Source organism: Cherax quadricarinatus, chromosome 26 (assembly GCF_038502225.1).
Source record: "Cherax quadricarinatus isolate ZL_2023a chromosome 26, ASM3850222v1, whole genome shotgun sequence".
In the NCBI taxonomy this organism is placed as follows: domain Eukaryota; kingdom Metazoa; phylum Arthropoda; class Malacostraca; order Decapoda; family Parastacidae; genus Cherax; species Cherax quadricarinatus.
The window spans coordinates 34,318,590-34,341,182 of NC_091317.1; the positions used below are offsets into that span (position 1 = coordinate 34,318,590).

Here is a 22,593-nt window from a genome sequence, read left to right on the forward strand (position 1 = left end):
TTGGATTAAATTAAACCCAGTTTGTGTTTACTCAGTGTTAATCCTGCAGGTCATCATGACACTGTCGTACACTGTGTCAACATCCATGGTTCAACAATCATGGTACCATGACACTGTCGTACACTGTGTCAACATCCATGGTTCAACAATCATGGTACCATGACACTGTCGTACACTGTGTCAACATCCAGGGTTCAACAATCATGGTACCATGACAGTCGTACACTGTGTCAACATCCAGGGTTCAACAATCATGGTACCATGACACAGTCGTACACTGTGTCAACATCCATGGTTCAACAATCATGGTACCATGACAGTCGTACACTGTGTCAACATCCAGGGTTCAACAATCATGGTACCATGACACAGTCGTACACTGTGTCAACATCCATGGTTCAACAATCATGGTACCATGACAGTCGTACACTGTGTCAACATCCAGGGTTCAACAATCATGGTACCATGACACAGTCGTACACTGTGTCAACATCCATGGTTCAACAATCATGGTACCATGACACAGTCGTACACTGTGTCAACTTCCATGGTTCAACAATCATGGTACCATAACACTGTCGTACACTGGTTCAACATCTATGGTTCAACAATCATTTTACCATGACACTGTTGTACACTGAGTCAACATCAATGGTTCAACAATCATGGTACCATGACACAGTCGTACACTGTGTCAACATCCATGGTTCAACAATCATGGTACCATGACACAGTCGTACACTGTGTCAACATCCAGGGTTCAACAATCATGGTACCATGACAGTCGTACACTGTGTCAACATCCAGGGATCAACAATCATGGTACCATGACACAGTCGCACACTGTGTCAGCATCCATGGTTCAACAATCATGGTACCATGACACAGTCGTACACTGTGTCAACATTAATGGTTCAACAATCATGGTACCATGACACAGTCGTACACTGTGTCAACATCCAGGGTTCAACAATCATGGTACCATGACAGTCGTACACTGTGTCAACATGCAGGGTTCAACAATCATGGTACCATGACACAGTCGTACACTGTGTCAACATCCATGGTTCAACAATCATGGTACCATGACACTGTCGTACACTGTGTCAACATCCATGGTTCAACAATCATGGTATCATGGCACAGTCGTACACTGTGTCAACATCCATGGTTCAACAATCATGGTACCATGACACTGTCGTACACTGTGTCAACTTCCATGGTTCAACAATCATGGTACCATGACACTGTCGTACACTGGTTCAACATCCATGGTTCAACAATCATTTTACCATGACACTGTCGTACACTGTGTCAACATCAATGGTTCAACAATCATGGTACCATGACAGTCGTACACTGTGTCAACATCCATGGTTCAACAATCATGGTACCATGACACTGTCGTACACTGTGTCAACATCAATGGTTCAACAATCATGGTACCATGACAGTCGTACACTGTGTCAACATCCAGGGTTCAACAATCATGGTGCCATGACACTGTCGTACACTGTGTCAACATCCAGGGTTCAACAATCATGGTACCATGACACTGTCGTACACTGTGTCAACATCCAGGGTTCAACAATCATGGTACCATGACACTGTCGTACACTGTATCAACATCCATGGTTCAACAATCATGGTACCATGACAGTCGTAGACTGTGTCAACATCCAGGGTTCAACAATCATGGTACCATGACACAGTCGTACACTGTGTCAACATCCATGGTTCAACAATCATGGTACCATGACACAGTCGTACACTGTGTCAACATCCAGGGTTCAACAATCATGGTACCATGACACAGTCGTACACTGTGTCAACATCCAGAGTTCAACAATCATGGTACCATGACACAGTCGTACACTGTGTCAACATCCAGGGTTCAACAGTCATGGTATCATGACACAGTCGTACACTGTGTCAACATCCAGGGTTCAACAGTCATGGTACCATGACACAGTCGTACACTGTGTCAACATCCATGGTTCAACAGTCATGGTACCATGACACAGTCGTACACTGTGTCAACATCCAGGGTTCAACAATCATGGTACCATGACACAGTCGTACACTGTGTCAACATCCATGGTTCAACAATCATGGTACCATGACACAGTCGTACACTGTGTCAACATCCAGGGTTCAACAGTCATGGTACCATGACACAGTCGTACACTGTGTCAACATCCAGGGTTCAACAATCATGGTACCATGACACAGTCGTACACTGTGTCAACATCCATGGTTCAATAATCATGGTACCATGACACAGTCGTACACTGTGTCAACGTCCAGGGTTCAACAGTCATGGTATCATGACACAGTCGTACACTGTGTCAACATCCATGGTTCAACAGTCATGGTACCATGACACAGTCGTACACTGTGTCAACATCCATAGTTGAACAGTCATGGTACCGTGACACAGTCGTACACTGTGTCAACATCCAGGGTTCAACAATCATGGTACCATGACACAGTCGTACACTGTGTCAACATCCATGGTTCAACAATCATGGTACCATGACACAGTCGTACACTGTGTCAACATCCAGGGTTCAACAGTCATGGTACCATGACACAGTCGTACACTGTGTCAACATCCAGGGTTCAGCAATGATGGTACCATGACAGTCGTACACTGTGTCAACATCCAGGGTTCAACAGTCATGGTACCATGACACAATCGTACACTGTGTCAACATCTAGGGTTCAACAATCTTGGTACCATGACAGTCGTACACTGTGTCAACATGCAGGGTTCAACAATCATGGTACCATGACACAGTCGTACACTGTGTCAACATCCAGGGTTCAGCAATCATGGTATCATGACACAGTCGTACACTGTGTCAACATCCATGGTTGAACAGTCATGGTACCATGACACAGTCGTACACTGTGCTGTGTCAACATCCAGGGTTCAACAATCATGGTACCATGACACAGTCGTACACTGTATCAACATCCATGGTTCAACAGTCATGGTACCATGACACAGTCGTACACTGTGTCAACATCCATGGTTCAACAATCATGGTACCATGATACAGTCGTACACTGTGTCAACATCCAGGGTTCAACAATCATGGTACCATGGTAGTCTACTACCAGCAAATGTCATAAATATTGCTGGAACGAAGATAGTTGGAGATACTCTCTATATGTGGTGGATCAACCGGGTTATGATGCATGTGTGAAACTGCGGGACACTAGCAGAAACAGCTTGCTTGACCAAGCTCTCAAGAGGGAAGCCTGTACTCTGGCCGGGCTGTGTGGGAGATAGAGCCCCGGAAACAGAACCCCCCCTGGCTCACATGGTACTCAGCACACACTGTAGTACTCAAGGTGGCTCACATGGTACTCAGCACACACTGTCGTACTCAAGGTGACTCACATGGTACTCAGCACACACTGTAGTACTCAAGGTGGCTCACATGGTACTCAGCACACACTGTCGTACTCAAGGTGGCTCACATGGTACTCAGCACACACTATCGTACTCAAGGTGGCTCACATGGTACTCAGCACACACTATCGTACTCAAGGTGGCTCACATGGTACTCAGCACACACTGTCGTACTCAAGGTGGCTCACATGGTACTCAGCACACACTGTCGTACTCAAGGTGGCTCACATGGTACTCAGCACACACTGTCGTACTCAAGGTGGCTCACATGGTACTCAGCACACACTGTCGTACTCAAGGTGGCTCACAGGGTACTCAGCACACACTGTCGTACTCAAGGTGGCTCACATGGTACTCAGCACACACTGTCGTACTCAAGGTGGCTCACATGGTACTCAGCACACACTGTCGTACTCAAGGTGACTCACATGGTACTCAGCACACACTGTCGTACTCAAGGTGGCTCACATGGTACTCAGCACACACTGTCGTACTCAAGGTGGCTCACATGGTACTCAGCACACACTGTCGTACTCAAGGTGGCTCACATGGTACTCAGCACACACTGTCGTACTCAAGGTGACTCACATGGTACTCAGCACACACTGTCGTACTCAAGGTGGCTCACATGGTACTCAGCACACACTGTCGTACTCAAGGTGGCTCACATGGTACTCAGCACACACTGTCGTACTCAAGGTGGCTCACATGGTACTCAGCATACACTATCGCACTCAAGGTGGCTCACATGGTACTCAGCACACACTATCGTACTCAAGGTGGCTCACATGGTACTCAGCACACACTGTCGTACTCAAGGTGGCTCACATGGTACTCAGCACACACTGTAGTACTCAAGGTGGCTCACATGGTACTCAGCACACACTGTCGTACTCAAGGTGGCTCACATGGTACTCAGCACACACTGTCGTACTCAAGGTGGCTCACATGGTACTCAGCACACACTGTCGTACTCAAGGTGGCTCACATGGTACTCAGCACACACTGTCGTACTCAAGGTGGCTCACATGGTACTCAGCATACACTATCGCACTCAAGGTGGCTCACATGGTACTCAGCACACACTATCGTACTCAAGGTGGCTCACATGGTACTCAGCACACACTGTCGTACTCAAGGTGGCTCACATGGTACTCAGCACACACTATCGTACTCAAGGTGGCTCACATGGTACTCAGCACACACTATCGTACTCAAGGTGGCTCACATGGTACTCAGCACACACTGTCGTACTCAAGGTGGCTCACATGGTACTCAGCACACACTGTCGTACTCAAGGTGGCTCACATGGTACTCAGCACACACTGTCGTACTCAAGGTGGCTCACATGGTACTCAGCACACACTGTCGTACTCAAGGTGGCTCACATGGTACTCAGCACACACTGTCGTACTCAAGGTGGCTCACATGGTACTCAGCACACACTGTCGTACTCAAGGTGGCTCACATGGTACTCAGCACACACTGTCGTACTCAAGGTGGCTCACATGGTACTCAGCACACACTGTCGTACTCAAGGTGGCTCACATGGTACTCAGCACACACTATCGTACTCAAGGTGGCTCACATGGTACTCAGCACACACTGTCGTACTCAAGGTGACTCACATGGTACTCAGCACACACTGTCGTACTCAAGGTGGCTCACATGGTACTCAGCATACACTCGTACTCAACATGTACTCACTCTCATCGGGCTTTGAAAATGTTTAGTATCTAGACGAAGCCACGACCCCATCTTAACATAGTACCGTTTATTATAAACCAAACACGGTGTTTTACTCAAATATAAACCAAACACGGTTCTTTACTCAAATATAAACCAATCACAGTGTTTGACTCAAATATAAACCAATCACAGTGTTTGACTCAGATATAAACCAAACACGGTGTTTGACTCAGATATAAACCAAACACAGTGTTTTACTCAAATATAAACCAAACACGGTGTGTGACTCAGATATAAACCAAACACGGTGTTCAATTCAAATATAAACCAAACAGTGTTTTACTCAAATATAAACCAAACACGGTGTTTGACTCAGATATAAACCAAACACGGTGTTTTACTCAAATATAAACCAAACACAGTGTTTTACTCAAATATAAACTAAACACGGTGTTTTCTCAGATATAAACCAAACACGGTGTTTAACTCAAATATAAACCAAACACGGTGTTTGACTCAGATATAAACCAAACACAGTGTTTTACTCAAATATAAACCAAACACGGTGTTTGACTCAGATGTAAACCAAACACAGTGTTTTACTCAAATATAAACCAAACACGGTGTTTGACTCAGATATAAACCAAACACAGTGTTTTACTCAAATATAAACCAAACACTGTGTTTGACTCAGATATAAACCAGACACGGTGTTTGACTCATATATAAACCAAACACGGTGTTTGACTCATATATAAACCAAACACGGTGTTTGACTCATATATAAACCAAACACGGTGTTTGACTCATATAAACCAAACACGGTGTTTGACTCATATATAAACCAAACACGGTGTTTGACTCATATAAACCAAACAAGGTGTTTGACTCATATAAAACAAACACGGTGTTTGACTCATATAAACCAAACACGGTATTTGACTCATATATAAACCAAACACGGTGTTTGACTCATATAAACCAAACACGGTGTTTGACTCATATAAACCAAACACGGTGTTTGACTCATATAAACCAAACACGGTATTTGACTCATATATAAACCAAACACGGTGTTTGACTCATATAAACCAAACACGGTGTTTGACTCATATAAACCTAACACGGTGTTTGACTCAGATATAAACCAAACACGGTGTTTGACTCATATAAACCAAACACGGTGTTTGACTCAGATATAAACCAAACACGGTGTTTGACTCATATAAACCAAACACGGTGTTTGACTCATATAAACCAAACACGGTGTTTGACTCATATAAACCAAACACGGTGTTTGACTCATATAAACCAAACACGGTGTTTGACTCATATAAACCAAACACGGTATTTGACTCATATATAAACCAAACACGGTGTTTGACTCATATAAACCAAACACGGTGTTTGACTCATATAAACCTAACACGGTGTTTGACTCAGATATAAACCAAACACGGTGTTTGACTCATATAAACCAAACACGGTGTTTGACTCAGATATAAACCAAACACGGTGTTTGACTCATATAAACCAAACACGGTGTTTGACTCATATAAACCAAACACGGTGTTTGACTCATATAAACCAAACACGGTGTTTGACTCATATAAACCAAACACGGTGTTTGACTCATATAAACCAAACACGGTGTTTGACTCATATAAACCAAACACGGTGTTTGACTCATATAAACCAAACACGGTGTTTGACTCATATAAACCAAACACGGTGTTTGACTCATATAAACCAAACATAATTGTTGTTCTTGTTCACTTTTTTCTAATTAGTCTTTATTTTTGCAGCTTGTTTAGGCACGTACGTTAGTTAGTGTACCTGTACGTGTACGTGAGTGTTATCGTCGTTCAGTACCATACCTGTACTGTACTGCCGTCCACCAACACCACCACCACCACCACCACCATCACCACCACCACCACAGCTGTTTATCACCACCACCACCATAGCTCTCCACCACCGTAGACCAGAAGCACAGCCGTTCTTGGCCACTCCCGGCATCCTTGGCCATCTCTGGCGTCCTTGGCCACCCAGACATCCTTGGCCACCCCGGCGTTGTTGGCCACCCCGGGGTTCTAGGCCACCAGAGCCGTGCTGCAACACAGCTAGTGGCCACCTGGCCACACAGCAACAGCAATGACTGTCCAGTACACTGACTTAGTGGCAAGTCAAGGAGGTTTTTTCAAACTCCTCATCAGGTGGGTTTAAGAACTTCGACTCAGTTCAGTATACATTATTGTCGAATACTGTCATATGTATATATACGTATTTCTTCAGAGATGACGAATGATGATGATATTGTGGCAGGTGGCGAGGGAGCGTCTACAAGACTGTGTGGCAGGACATAGTAGTTTATCTCATATTCTTCTACGTTATCTCCTTCATCTACCGCTTCGCTCTCAACGACTCTGAACGAAGGTGAGGTTAGACGCGTCTCAGCTATTGTGTAATCTAGATTTTAGTCATTGTTATGAGCGTCTGGGGTCTTCTCTATCGTCTCTGGGGTCTTCTCTATCGTCTCTGTATCATGTGGGAGTTCGAACACGTGGATTGGGTAAAGTAATACTCACGTAGGCTGGTAGTACGTATATTACGGATAATGTGGGGAGCGCCCTTACAGCCGTAACCTTGTCTCTCTTGCGTCGCCGAGCTCTCAGTAGTAGTAACCAGTTACCAGTAACCAGTGTACCAGTAGTTGACTCACTACCAACCGTCTCTGCCTGAGTCACTGTCTGAACTCATATTGTGCTGACCATAGCACTATTCAAAGACCCCCTCACATATGGGTACTGTGGGCGGCCAGTCAGTTTACGAGAGTGAGCAAGAGAGACAAGGTTACGGCTGTAAGGGCGCTCCCCACATTATCCGTAATATACGTACTACCAGCCTACGTGAGTATTACTTTACCCAATCCACATGTTCGAACTCCCACATGACATCTGGGGTCTTCTCTATCGTCTCTGGGGTCTTCTCTATCGTCTCTGGGGTCTTGTGTGGTAACCTGCATTCCTTCACTCTTAAATTACTTTATGTTAACAAAATGTGGGTTACAGTTCCAGATAAACAAGCACAAGGTTGGTGATGTAAACAGCCTTCACGGCTACGAGTGTAGGCTGTCTGGAGGCTTGGCTGGCCGTGCTGAACGTCGGAGAGAGAGGCAGTATCTGAGAGGCGGTGCTCACCTATTTGTGGTTGCAGGGGTTGAGTTCTAGCTCTTGCCCCAGCTTCTTCGCTGGTCGTAACTAGGTCCACTCTATCTGGGAATCGGTCATTAGCGCTCCTACCACACACACTTACATCCGCTGGTAGTTTTAAAATATTGTGAAGCAAATATTACCATGATGAACCCTGATAGATAATATTACTCAGCCAGAAGGGGTTCACTCCATATTCTAGGAAGCACGTTCAGGTTCAGGTTTAGAAACTGACGAGGATACGACTGCTCAAAATTATCTATAAATCTTTGCCAAAGTTGATGTGCATAACTTTCCACACAATGCTTCCAAAACCTTGAACATGAACCTTGTAATTTTTAATATCTTGAACCTCAGTAAGTTCACTCTCTACCCAGGACTTATCTCTTCCAGATTTTTTTTTTTTTTGCAATGACAGCATTCACCAAACCCAAACTTTTTTCTCATTCACCTTAAGCAATGCATCATCCAGTCCACTGAAAGTATGATGTCAGTCAGATTAAAGTCTGATGTCAAGTATTTTCTTATCATTGTAAATCCATTTTTCGTAAATTTCGGATGATCACGTGGCTAAAACTATGACTTACAATGTTACTGCTGAGAAAAAAGACTATTGTTTATAATTACGTTTTGCCAGACATTATTGTGTTAGATAATACCGCATAGTCTGTGTCACAGGAGTTGGAGTTATTTTTCCAGTAAGAATGTTGCTAAAGCTGCTATTCCAGCCCCTCCATCACCCTCCTTCCAGTGTTCTTCTCTGGAAGCTGAGGAGAACTTTGAGAGAATAATTACGAAGGTGTGTAGATGGTTCTTGCAATACCAGGTTGTGTAGATTTATATAATTAAAGAAAGGCTGTGGGTCCCCACAGGTGGGTCCCCACAGGTGGGTCCCCACAGGTGGGTCCCCACAGGTGTGTCCCCACAGGTGGGTCCCCACAGGTGGGTCTCCACAGGTGGGTCCCCACAGGTGGGTCTCCACAGGTGGGTCCCCACAGGTGGGTCCCCACAGGTGTGTCCCCACAGGTGGGTCCCCACAGGTGGGTCCCCACAGGTTGTCCCCCACAGGTGGGTCCCCACAGGTGGGTCCCCACAGGTGGGTCCCCACAGGTGTGTCCCCACAGGTGGGTCCCCACAGGTGGGTCCCCACAGGTGGGTCCCCACAGGTGTGTCCCCACAGGTGGGTCCCCACAGGTGGGTCCCCACAGGTGGGTCCCCACAGGTGGGTCCCCACAGGTTGTCCCCACAGGTTGTCCCCACAGGTGGGTCCCCACAGGTGGGTCCCCACAGGTGGGTCTCCACAGGTGGGTCCCCACAGGTGGTCCCCACAGGTTGTCCCCACAGGTTGTCCCCACAGGTGGGTCCCCACAGGTGGGTCCCCACAGGTGGGTCCCCACAGGTGGGTCCCCACAGGTGGGTCCCCACAGGTGGTCCCCACAGGTTGTCCCCACAGGTTGTCCCCACAGGTGGGTCCCCACAGGTGGGTCCCCACAGGTTGTCCCCACAGGTGGTCCCCACAGGTTGTCCCCACAGGTTGTCCCCACAGGTGGGTCCCCACAGGTGGTGTTGTGGTTCATTAATTATGATAGAGAAACGTGTGTGCATGTGTATGAGTACACATGAGAGTACACATGAGAGTACACATGCAAGAACACATGAAAGTACACATGAAATTACATATGAGAGTACACAGGAGAATACACAGGCGATCACTAATTTATATGTACTTACCCATAACTGGTTGCAGGGGTCGATTCACAGCTCCTGGCCCCGCCTCTTTACTGGCCGATACTAGGTCCACTCACTGCTCCATGAGCGTTATTGTACCTCTTCTTAAAGCTATGTATAGATATTCCCTCCACAGCATCACTCTCCAGATTGTTCCACTTAAAGACAACTCTAAGGCTGAAGAAATACTTCCTAACATCCCTATGATTCATCTGAGCTTTCAAATTACACTTGTGTCCTCTTGTTACTGCGTCACAACTCTGAAATATTGTAGCTCTGTCCACCTTGTCAATTCCTCTTAGTATTTTATATGTCGTTATCATGTTCCTCCTATCACTCCTGTCCTCCAGTGTTGTCAGGTTGAGTTCCCTTAACCTCTCCTGGTAGGACATACCTCTTAGCGCCAGGACTAGTCTTGTTGCAAACTTTTGCACTTTTTTCAATTTCTTCACCATACGTGGGTTCCATACTGATGCTGCATACTGCAATATGGGCCTGACGTGTGTGTGTGTGTGTGTGTGTGTGTGTGTGTGTGTGTGTGTGTGTGTGTGTTTGTGATCGTGAGGCAGGTCTTCTAAAATCTAACAACACACCTGTTTGTTACAGATTGTTTGAGAAAGTAGTGATAAGCTTCACTCGCTACCGGACACTCATCCCTGTGTCGTTCGTGCTGGGTTTCTACGTAGCTCTGGTGGTCAGTCGCTGGTGGGATATATACCGCAGTATGCCATGGCCTGACACACTGGCTATACTCGCCTCCACATATATACCAGGCTCGGTCAGTCCCCTATAACTTATTGTATACGAGACGCTGAATATTATATTCTGTTCACCTTATCTAAGTAATATACACATTATAGTTTGGAAAATATCCATATAAGAATGTTATAAATTATTTTTCTCTCTAGTTGAATAAGGGTTAATTTATCAAGAGAAAGTCAGTACGTGATGTTAGACTCGGTGTCTGTGATGTTTACATTACCGTGTTGCTTCTAGTTAGACATTATTTGATGTTTACTGAGTATAGATGTATCATCTATGATGCTAGCTGGTAGTGTCTGTGATGCTAGCTAGTAGTGTCTGTGATGCTAGCTGGTAGTGTCTGTGATGCTAGCCAGTAGGGTCTGTGATGCTAGCTAGTAGTGTCTGTAACGCTAGCTGGTAGTATCTGTGATGCTAACTGGTAGTGTCTGTGATGCTAGCTAGTAGTGTCTGTGATGCTAGCTGGTAGTATCTGTGATGCTAACTGGTAGTGTCTGTGATGCTAGCTAGTAGTGTCTGTGATGCTAGCTGGTAGTGTCTGTGATGCTAACTGATAGTTTCGCCTACTGTGTAGGCGAAACGTTTCGGAATAAAGATGTCTAACTGTTGCATATGTGTCTTACCTAACAACCTGTCGGTATTGTATACCATTTTGATGTTCTTCAGTGTCTGTGATGCTAGCTAGTAGTGTCTGTGATGCTAGCTGGTAGTGTCTGTGATGCTAGCTAGTAGTGTCTGTGATGCTAGCTGGTAGTGTCTGTGATGCTAGCTGGTAGTGTCTGTGATGCTAGCTGGTAGTGTCTGTGATGCTAGCTAGTAGTGTCTGTGATGCTAGCTGGTAGTGTCTGTGATGCTAGCTAGCAGTGTCTGTGATGCTAGCTAGTAGTGTCTGTGATGCTAGCTAGCAGTGTCTGTGATGCTAGCTAGTAGTGTCTGTGATGCTAGCTAGTAGTGTCTGTGATGCTAGCTGGTAGTGTCTGTGATGCTAGCAGGTAGTGTCTGTGATGCTAGCTAGTAGTGTCTGTGATGCTAGCTAGTAGTGTCTGTAACGCTAGCTGGTAGTGTCTGTGATGCTAGCTGGTAGTGTCTGTGATGCTAGCTGGTAGTGTCTGTGATGCTAGCTAGTAGTGTCTGTGATGCTAGCTGGTAGTGTCTGTGACGCTAACTGGTAGTGTCTGTGATGCTAGCTGGTAGTGTCTGTGATCCTAGCTAGTAGTGTCTGTGATGCTAGCTAGTAGTGTCTGTGATGCTAGCTGGTAGTGTCTGTGATCCTAGCTAGTAGTGTCTGTGATGCTAGCTAGTAGTGTCTGTGATGCTAGCTGGTAGTGTCTGTGATCCTAGCTAATAGTGTCTGAGATACTAGCTAGTAGTGTCTGTGATACTAGCTAGTAGTGTGTGTGATGCTAGCTAGTAGTGTCTGTGATGCTAGCTAGTAGTGTCTGTGATGCTAGCTGGTAGTGTCTGTGATCCTAGCTAATAGTGTCTGAGATACTAGCTAGTAGTGTCTGTGATACTAGCTAGTAGTGTGTGTGATGCTAGCTAGTAGTGTGTGTGATGCTAGCTAGTAGTGTCTGTGATACTAGCTAGTAGAGTGACTGTGTCTGTGTTTCAGAACAGGGGATCACGGACTGTAAGGAATAGTGTTCTTCGTTACATCAACCTCGGTATTGCTATCACTTTCGCCACTGTCTCTCCCGTCGTCAAGGACAAACTCTCCACCATCCAGGACCTCAGACGTGAAGGTACGTTTGTTTATCATCCAGGACCTCAGACGTGAAGGTACGTTTGTTTATCATCCAGGACCTCAGACGTGAAGGTACGTTTGTTTATCATCCAGGACCTCAGACGTGAAGGTACGTTTGTTTATCATCCAGGACCTCAGACGAGAAGGTACGTTTGTTTATCATCCAGGACCTCAGACGTGAAGGTACGTTTGTTTATCATCCAGGACCTCAGACGTGAAGGTACGTTTGTTTATCATCCAGAACCTCAGACGTGAAGGTACGTTTGTTTATCATCCAGGACCTCAGACGTGAAGGTACGTTTGTTTATCATCCAGGACCTCAGACGTGAAGGTACGTTTGTTTATCATCCAGGACCTCAGACGTGAAGGTACGTTTGTTTATCATCCAGGACCTCAGACGTGAAGGTACGTTTGTTTATCATCCAGGACCTCAGACGTGAAGGTACGTTTGTTTATCATCCAGGACCTCAGACGTGAAGGTACGTTTGTTTATCATCCAGGACCTCAGACGTGAAGGTACGTTTGTTTATCATCCAGGACCTCAGACGTGAAGGTACGTTTGTTTATCATCCAGGACCTCAGACGTGAAGGTACGTTTGTTTATCATCCAGGACCTCAGACGTGAAGGTACGTTTGTTTATCATCCAGGACCTCAGACGTGAAGGTACGTTTGTTTATCATCCAGGACCTCAGACGTGAAGGTACGTTTGTTTATCATCCAGGACCTCAGACGTGAAGGTACGTTTGTTTATCATCCAGGACCTCAGACGTGAAGGTACGTTTGTTTATCATCCAGGACCTCAGACGTGAAGGTACGTTTGTTTATCATCCAGAACCTCAGACGTGAAGGTACGTTTGTTTATCATCCAGGACCTCAGACGTGAAGGTACGTTTGTTTATCATCCAGGACCTCAGACGTGAAGGTACGTTTGTTTATCATCCAGGACCTCAGACGTGAAGGTACGTTTGTTTATCATCCAGGACCTCAGACGTGAAGGTACGTTTGTTTATCATCCAGGACCTCAGACGTGAAGGTACGTTTGTTTATCATCCAGGACCTCAGACGTGAAGGTACGTTTGTTTATCATCCAGGACCTCAGACGTGAAGGTACGTTTGTTTATCATCCAGGACCTCAGACGTGAAGGTACGTTTGTTTATCATCCAGGACCTCAGACGTGAAGGTACGTTTGTTTATCATCCAGGACCTCAGACGTGAAGGTACGTTTGTTTATCATCCAGAACCTCAGACGTGAAGGTACGTTTGTTTATCATCCAGGACCTCAGACGTGAAGGTACGTTTGTTTATCATCCAGGACCTCAGACGTGAAGGTACGTTTGTTTATCATCCAGGACCTCAGACGTGAAGGTACGTTTGTTTATCATCCAGGACCTCAGACGTGAAGGTACGTTTGTTTATCATCCAGGACTTCAGACGTGAAGGTACGTTTGTTTATCATCCAGGACCTCAGACGTGAAGGTACGTTTGTTTATCATCCAGGACCTCAGACGTGAAGGTACGTTTGTTTATCATCCAGGACCTCAGACGTGGCGGTACCTGGCTGTGTTACCTCTGTACCTGGTTGACATATCTGTGTACCTGGAAGTGACCAGTGTCAATTAAGGCACCTAAGACCTTACAAAATCTTAAATTGGCACGACTTGAAACAAACTGATGAAGAAATGAAAACATGATCGCAAACTCTAGTGCACACACTAGTGCACACACTAGTGCACACACTAGTGCACACACTAGTGCATACACAAGTGCACACACTAGTGCATTCACTAGTGCACACATTAGTGCACACACTAGTACACACACTAGTGCACACACTAGTGCACACACTAGTGCACACACTAGTGCACACACTAGTGCACACACTAGTGCACACACTAGTGCACACACAAGTGCACACACTAGTGCACACACTAGTGCATTCACTAGTGCAAACACTAGTGCACACACTAGTGCACACACTAGTACACACACTAGTGCACACACTAGTGCACACACTAGTGCACACACTAGTGCACACACTAGTGCACACACTAGTGCACACACTAGTGCACACACTAGTGCACACACTAGTACACACACTAGTGCACACACTAGTGCACACACTAGTGCACACACTAGTACACACACTAGTGCACACACTAGTGCACACACTATTGTCTCAGTAGTAGTACCAGTTCCTAGCAACCAGTTACCAGTAACCAGTGTACCAGTAGATGACTCACTACCAACCGTCTGTGTGAATCATTGACTGTATTCATATTGCTGCTGACCATAGCAGGATTTCAAACACCCTCACCCGTAGGCACTATGGGTCAGTCGTAGTAGGCAGCAGAGAGAGACAGGTCGGCTGTTGGCGCTTTCCATACTTCCCGATATATATTATACGTACTACCAGCCTACGTGAGTATTTTTACCCATCCCGTATCGAAAACCCACATGACAAGTGCACACACTAGTGCACACTCTAGTGCACACACACTAGTACACACTTCTACTGACTTTTTTTGCCAAGGTTCCGCCTTTAGTGCACAATCTTTCTACAGTATGTGAACACAAGTGAACTGGTGCACCAAGTATGAACTTCCTGCTTCCACACTGACTGCAGCGCTACACACATCTGCTCCTTAATGTAAGGCCACACATCTACCCCCTTAAAGCCACACATCTACCCCCTTAAAGCCACACATCTACCCCCATAAAGCCACACATCTACCCCTTTAAAGCCACACATCTACCCCCTTAAAGCCACACATCTACCTCCTTAAAGCCACACATCTACCCCCTTAAAGCCACACATCTATCCCCTTAAAGCAACACATCTACCCCCTCAAAGTTCATATCTATCCCCTTAAAGACACACATCTACCCCTTAAAGCCACACATCTACCCCCTTAAATCCACACACACAGGGATGTTAGGAAGTATTTCTTCAGCCACAGAGTAGTCAGGAAGTGGAATAGTTTGGGAGGCGATGTAGTGGAGGCAGGATCCATACATAGCTTTAAGTAGAGGTACGATAAAGCTCATGGTTCAGGGAGAGTGACCTAGTAGCGACCAGTAAGAGGCGGGGCCAGGAGCTCGGACTCGATCCCTGCAATCTCAACTAGGTGAGTACAACTAGGTGAGTACACACACACACTGTGTGTGTGTGTGTGCTGTCAATGTATATGTCTCTAATAACATTTATCAAGTGTACTGACCAGTGTTGTTGTGTTGGTAGGCTACGTAACAGATAAAGAAATGCAGATACTACGTCGTCTGGATGAGCAGACTGACCAACACAAGGCCTGGGTACCCATCATGTGGGCCACCAAGACACTTCAACAGGCCAGGCAGGACGGTCTCATCGCTTCAGACATTGCACTACAAACCCTCGTCGAAGAAATTCTCAGCCTGAGACTGAAGTGTGGGAGCCTCCTGGGTTATTATGGCAACAACATTCCTCTCGTCTACACACAGGTCAGACTTAACACCTTATTTTGTCCATAGTCTCTCAGCCTCCCTAGAGTCGAGGTTAATAGGGTACCTCACTAACAACTCTCAATGGAGGAGGTTACAAGTGGTTTAGAGCCTAAGCCAGCCTATCGTAGACCGTTTGTGATGTGTGTTAGTGGGTGAGAGATCGTCTGTGCCTCCCGATCCTACGAGACAGTAAGAAGACGGATGGTTCCTGTCCACCAGTGGATGGTTCCTGTCCACCAGTGGATGGTTCCTGTCCACCAGTGGATGGTTCCTGTCCACCAGTGGTTGGTTGCTGTTCACCAGTGGATGGTTCCTGTCCACCAGTGGATGGTTCCTGTTCACCAGTGGATGGTTCCTGTCCGCCAGTGGATGGTTCCTGTCCACCAGTGCATGGTTCCCGTCCACCAGTGCATGGTTCTTGTCCACTAGTGGATGGTTCTCATCCACCAGTGGATGGTTCCCATCCACTAGTGGATGGTTTATATTTGTCATATACAAATCCGTACACTACCAGTCCAGGAACCACCTCCCATCCCGACAGTGGTCCTGTTCATAGTTTATGTAACACAGTAGCTCGTACTACTTTGTCTAAAGATCTTAATTCAGTTGACCTTTCATATCAAATTACCAAAAACCAACAAGGGGAAAAGAAAAGGCGTACAGAACCCCAAGGCTGAGGGACTGATTACCTAGTCTTTTGTGTATACTTCTACAGTCTTCCTATTATGTCCTTGAATTTGTACTGATAAAGCCATTGGATGGCGAAACGTCTACAAATAAGATACCCAGATGTTGTACATGTATCTAGTTATTCATCTTGTCGATGTTGTTTACTATTCAGTCATAGACAACTAAATTTTATATTACTCTCTGTTGTTACAGGTGGTGACCATAGCAGTGTACGCTGAGAGCTAAAAGTTACCTGGTTGTTACAGGTAGTGACCATAGCAGTGTACGCTGAGAGCTAAAAGTTACCTGGTTGTTACAGGTAGTGACCATAGCAGTGTACGCTGAGAGCTAAAAGTTACCTGGTTGTTACAGGTAGTGACCATAGCAGTGTACGCTGAGAGCTAAAAGTTACCTGGTTGTTACAGGTGGTGACCATAGCAGTGTACGCTTACTTCACCTTCTCACTGCTGGGTGAGCAGTTCCTGGACACCACCAAGGGTTACGACGGTCAACTGGTCGACTTCTACGTCCCCATCTTCGCTCTGCTGCAACTCTTCTTCTACTTGGGTTGGCTCAAGGTGGCCGAGGCTCTACTCAATCCCTTCGGCGATGATGACCACGACTTCGAGTTTCTCTCATATTTGGAAAGAAACATTAAAGTAGGTCTTAGGCTAAGGTAATTGACCTGTCTTAACCTTGCTTTACTTGCTTCGTTTAGTTAACTGTTACTTTATGTGTGTGTGTATTCACCTAGTCGTGGTTGCGGGGGTCGATTCACAGCTCCTGGTTCCTCTGTGTTTGTGTGTGTGTGTGTGTGATACTTTCTTTAGTTTTATTACAATAAATTATTCACATAATTTGTGTTTATTCATAAATCACGTTAATATTAAGGCAGGAATAAAGAACAAAGCGAACCCTGGTTCAGAACCTCTTAAATATAGTACACTTGTCCACTTTCATAACTTTGAAACATCAAGATGTAAGATAATCAAGTTGACATCAACAATGTATGTCTGTGATGTCTTATATGTTGACTAGCGTCTTGACAAGTCTTGACCAGTGTCTTGCGTCTTGACTAACGTCTTGACAAGAGTGTGTAGGAACACCCCTGAGTGTCGTACCTCCCCCTTCACCTACGTAACTTTGGGCGTAATGGGACGTAACGTGTCTACGAAAATATCAAACAAAATAAAAAAGTTTGGGAACCTCTGTCTAAATGTAGACTCTTGCTAATGGTGAGAAAAACACCATTTACAATGAAGGCTTGTTTAAGAACGTTGTTTTCTTCGCGTCGTTCTTGTTGGCAGCCTCACAAACGTAGAGTATGTTTGTGAGGCTGCTAACAAACGTAATCTACGTTTGTGTTAATGAGGATTACAACACTGTGTTGGGTTACTATCTCTTGCACTGAGTCTAATGTTGCACACCTGTGTTAATGTTGCAGATGTCGAAGTTGCTGTGTGATGCCATGCCCAGCGACCTTCCCCCGGATATGGAGGAAGCAGAGAACATCGCCAGCGGAAAAGTGTTCGTTGTGAAGGGCGTGTCGACCAACCGATCCTCAGGGAACGACAACATGGCAGCCAAAGATCGCTTCAAAAATTCTCTTATCTAATGAAACTTACCAAAGACCTGATATACAGTTATTTTTATCATTATAGTATAGTGAAATATAGACGAATATTTGGTGTTGATGCCAAAATGAGAAAAAATAGTGATACTGTGGCCATTAATCCATTAATAAGAGAAGCCAAGAGACACATAGTGATATGTAGCTGGTGACGCCGAGATTAGTCTTCAGTGTAACTCAACAGCACCTCCACACTCACACTTTGTTAATATCTAGAATATATATCTCTTAGTGCAAATACTGTACTGTTAAGCAAAAGGACACAAGTGCAACTAATGCGATATATTGTTGGTAATACTATCAACGTTAATACAAATACATAGTGTTTACTCTGTATTTTAGATGTACGAGGGAAATGTTAATGGCCGTCGTGCTCCCTATACACTTTACAACCAACAAACTAAATCTATCAAGGAAATGTTGTGTCTCCTTGATACTGGAAATAAATTATATTTATATTAAATTATATTATTATAATAAGTATAAGTTTAGTTGACGAATAAAAGATAAATGCATCTTAGGATCGATACCAAATAAGTAATACGAGTAGTAGACTATATTGTTACATTAAATGTAATTTTAGGTGACTAATGAGAGATAAACATCTCAGGATCGATACCAAATAAGCAACACGACTGGTAGACTTGTTCTTATATATATATATGAATACTGTTTTAAATCACAGGCAGTCTATTGTGGTGTACAGGACGTGTGTCACAGGTATCTCGTGTCATATATATTTAAAAAGATTCATGTAAACACTTTTTAGGTTTGTTCCAGAGATCCCTCATTCTGTGCAATTTTTTTCTATTATTTCGTGATTTTGCAAAATTTTTACTCAGTACACTCGCTTTGTGATACACACACTACACACTTTGTAATGACTGTCTGCAGACTGGCTACACACAGTTTATAATAACAGAAACAATCTTACGACTACACACACTGTGATACCAAACTGGCGAGGCTGGACCTTGTTTTCGCCCACAACTAGACCAACATAGAGAAAACTGATAATACAGCACACCTCACAGCGGTCGATCACCTTATGTTGACACTTTGCTTCCTGGTAGACACTGAAACCAAAGAACAGATGAAGAATTACAGAATCCAAGAGATTTGTGCACAGGAAATGTGACTAGCAAGGAATGAGGTATTTTAAGGTGTACGAACTGGACATTGTACATACAAGAAGTGAAGAAACTCTGTAAACACAGGTTCACAGGTGACAAGAAACGTCTTAGTAAACTAAGGAACACAGTTCACAGTTCCTTTACCTCGTCTGTTCTTCACCAGAAACATGGAGAAGTACGAAGAGTACCTAACGCCATGGAACAGAGAAGCTGCCAGGGAAGTCACAAACAATTATCCTCGCATGAAAGGAAGTGGATAACACTTTGCAACAGACATTGCAACGAAGTCAACAACGGAATCAAAACTACATTTTGAGCCATGTGAGAATAAGAGAAATAAAGGATCAAGCATAAACACAAAGAAGGCGGAACACTGAAAGGAAATGCAAGAGACAGAGTCAGTAAGGGTAGTGGGCAGCGCTGACGGTAAAATATAATTGAAATCGATATAATAAAGCTATTGCTGACAAAAGAGTCAAAGAAGTCTGCGTTAAAGATGGGAGTATCAGCGAGAAGGTGAGGTAAAGTAAGTGCGTCAGGTCGGTGACGACGTCTGAGGTATTGTGCGTGCCACCTGATAGACAGGACAGTCTGTTAAGAGATAGTGAAATAACAACGGAACTTGGTACTTCTCACAGAGTAGCGCTGAGCGTTTTTCCATGAGATACCTGTGAGTGAGACGTGAGTGTCCGATATGTAGGCGGGAGAGTGTAGTCCTCCAGACATGACTGTGATGATAAGAAGACCAGAAACTCAATCAAGGAATAGAAAGAGAGGCAGACTGCATGTTTCTAAACAGCAAGAATACTTTTAATACAGTGACACATGGAAAACTACTTAGCAAACTGGAGAGAAAACAGGTTAACTAGAGAGGTATTAGAATGGAACAGGGAAAAAAAAACTTTAGAAAACAAAGTCACTATAAGGAATTGTGTCTTGTGTCGAGTATGTTACACTTCATTCGACGTTCAATACAACCATAGACACGCCCTCTCCGCCACCCAACTGATAATTTAGAGTATAGCAGTTCTGGGGCCCCACTACTGTATTAATTGTCCAGTTTAACCCACCAATCAGGAGAGAGCCTGCTCTGTAGCCAAGTTGACATCACACTTGCCTGCCTGGCTGTGAGGAAGACACTAGCTTACTCTGGTTGAATCCACTCCTGGTCTGAGTGGCTCTCTCCTCTGTCTTATTATTTATGCTGCTAACTTAATAACTGTGTAAATATTGTACATAGTGATGAAGGAATATACGGTTACAGAAAAGACAACTCCTGCTGTGTCTGCCTAGTCCTTGCCAGGTATGCTCCAGGTCTTGCCCGGTTCCTTCCGGTATTGCTGACTGTGGTTAAGGTCAGGTGCAACGGACCATGAATTGCTACCTGTGTTCGTAATAGGAATGAAATATTATAGTAGCTGCTTATAGAAGTTCACTTCTACATAAATTTCTTTGCAAATGATGCCAAAACAATGAGGAGAATATAAACTAGAGAATGTGAAAGAAGGTTGTTGAAAGTAATGGACAGTCTACAGCAGTGGTCGAAAAATTGGTTATTACGATTTAATCGGAGGATAATGAAGGAGACAGGAGAGAGAACACTCCCTAGGAAGAAAAACTGGCCGTGGAAATAGATAAAGAAAATTCCTTGGAATAACCAAGGCCTATCTTCCCTGACAACATCGAGAGGTTCGCCTAAATACTTTACCGAAGAGTGACTCCCATACTGGATCACGTAGCGCCATTGTGGACGTCAGACGAGGGCTCCATAACACACTTCTAAGTACTCAAGAAGACACAGGAGAACATTAAGACTGATGCCTGAGATATGAACAGATACTGCGAGAATAAGACACAAATCCTATGGAGCACAGTCAGGCTAGATTCTGAACAGATACAACGAGACAAGGGAGAGTGAACATGACTCAACATAACGTACCCAAAGTAACCAGAGGAATATTAGGTAATACGTAGTTAACATGTTGTGGGAGCAGCAGAATAATGTAACAATAACATTGAGAGAGTAAACTCCCTTCAGGGGTTAAAGGCTAGGTACGACTGTTGTTGTAATTCAAGCTGTGCGACGTTAGAGGGAGAACCAAGAGATACAACTCAACCCTTTCCTCCTGAAGAGTCGAAAAGGTTCAGTAACTACAAAGGAAAAATATTTGATTTAAACTCTACAAAAGTCTGTTTTTAAATTATTAACAAATTATTTCTTGTGATAATTCCCTATAATTTCAGCTCTGATTATTCAGTTCTGATTATTCTATGTTTTGTTAATATCTGGCTACATGGTATTTGGTAGGAGAGGGAGGGAGGTGCCTGCTGATGCCTGAGACGCTTGTCCACTCAGGCAACACTCGCTGTCTACCACACATGTAGCTGACAGTGGTAATAAACTGTGACTATCACACCTGTGTATCATTTATCCAAACCTCCACACACACTGCTGGTCACTGAGTCGACCAGGACACAGCCAGGACACAGCCAGGACACAGCTAGCACACAGCTAGCACACAGCCAGCACACAGGCAGGACACAGCCAGGACACAGCTAGCACACAGCCAGGACACAGCCAGCACACAGCTAGCACACAGCCAGCACACAGCCAGGACACAGCCAGGACACAGCCAGCACACAGCTAGCACACAGCCAGCACACAGCCAGGACACAGCCAGGACACAGCTAGCACACAGCCAGGACACAGCCAGCACACAGCTAGCACACAGCCAGCACACAGCCAGGACACAGCTAGCACACAGCCAGCACACAGCCAGGACACAGCCAGGACACAGCCAGGACACAGCCAGCACACAGCTAGCACACAGCCAGCACACAGCCAGGACACAGCCAGCACACAGCTAGCACACAGCCAGCACACAGCCAGGACACAGCCAGGACACAGCTAGCACACAGCCAGCACACAGCCAGGACACAGCCAGGACACAGCCAGGACACAGCCAGCACACAGCTAGCACACAGCCAGCACACAGCCAGGACACAGCCAGCACACAGCTAGCACACAGCCAGCACACAGCCAGGACACAGCCAGGACACAGCTAGCACACAGCCAGCACACAGCCAGGACACAGCCAGGACACAGCCACGGTGTCAGACAGT

General features: G+C 45.1%; 1 protein-coding gene across 2 annotated transcripts in view; it reads left to right on the forward strand.

Moving 5' to 3' along the window:
* LOC128691729 (bestrophin-1) overlaps positions 1–21,884 on the forward strand; it is a 106,643-nt gene extending 84,759 nt beyond the window's left edge. For both annotated transcript variants that reach the window (XM_053780629.1, XM_053780630.2), the window contains 7 exons: positions 6,916–7,326; positions 7,436–7,546; positions 10,657–10,828; positions 12,425–12,554; positions 15,797–16,035; positions 17,133–17,366; positions 18,152–21,884. In XM_053780629.1, the coding sequence (XP_053636604.1) occupies positions 7,265–7,326; positions 7,436–7,546; positions 10,657–10,828; positions 12,425–12,554; positions 15,797–16,035; positions 17,133–17,366; positions 18,152–18,322 (1,119 nt within the window). In that variant the 5' untranslated portion in view covers positions 6,916–7,264 and the 3' untranslated portion in view covers positions 18,323–21,884. The remainder of the gene's footprint in view (positions 1–6,915; positions 7,327–7,435; positions 7,547–10,656; positions 10,829–12,424; positions 12,555–15,796; positions 16,036–17,132; positions 17,367–18,151) is intronic.
* The last annotated feature ends 709 nt before the right edge of the window (positions 21,885–22,593 follow it).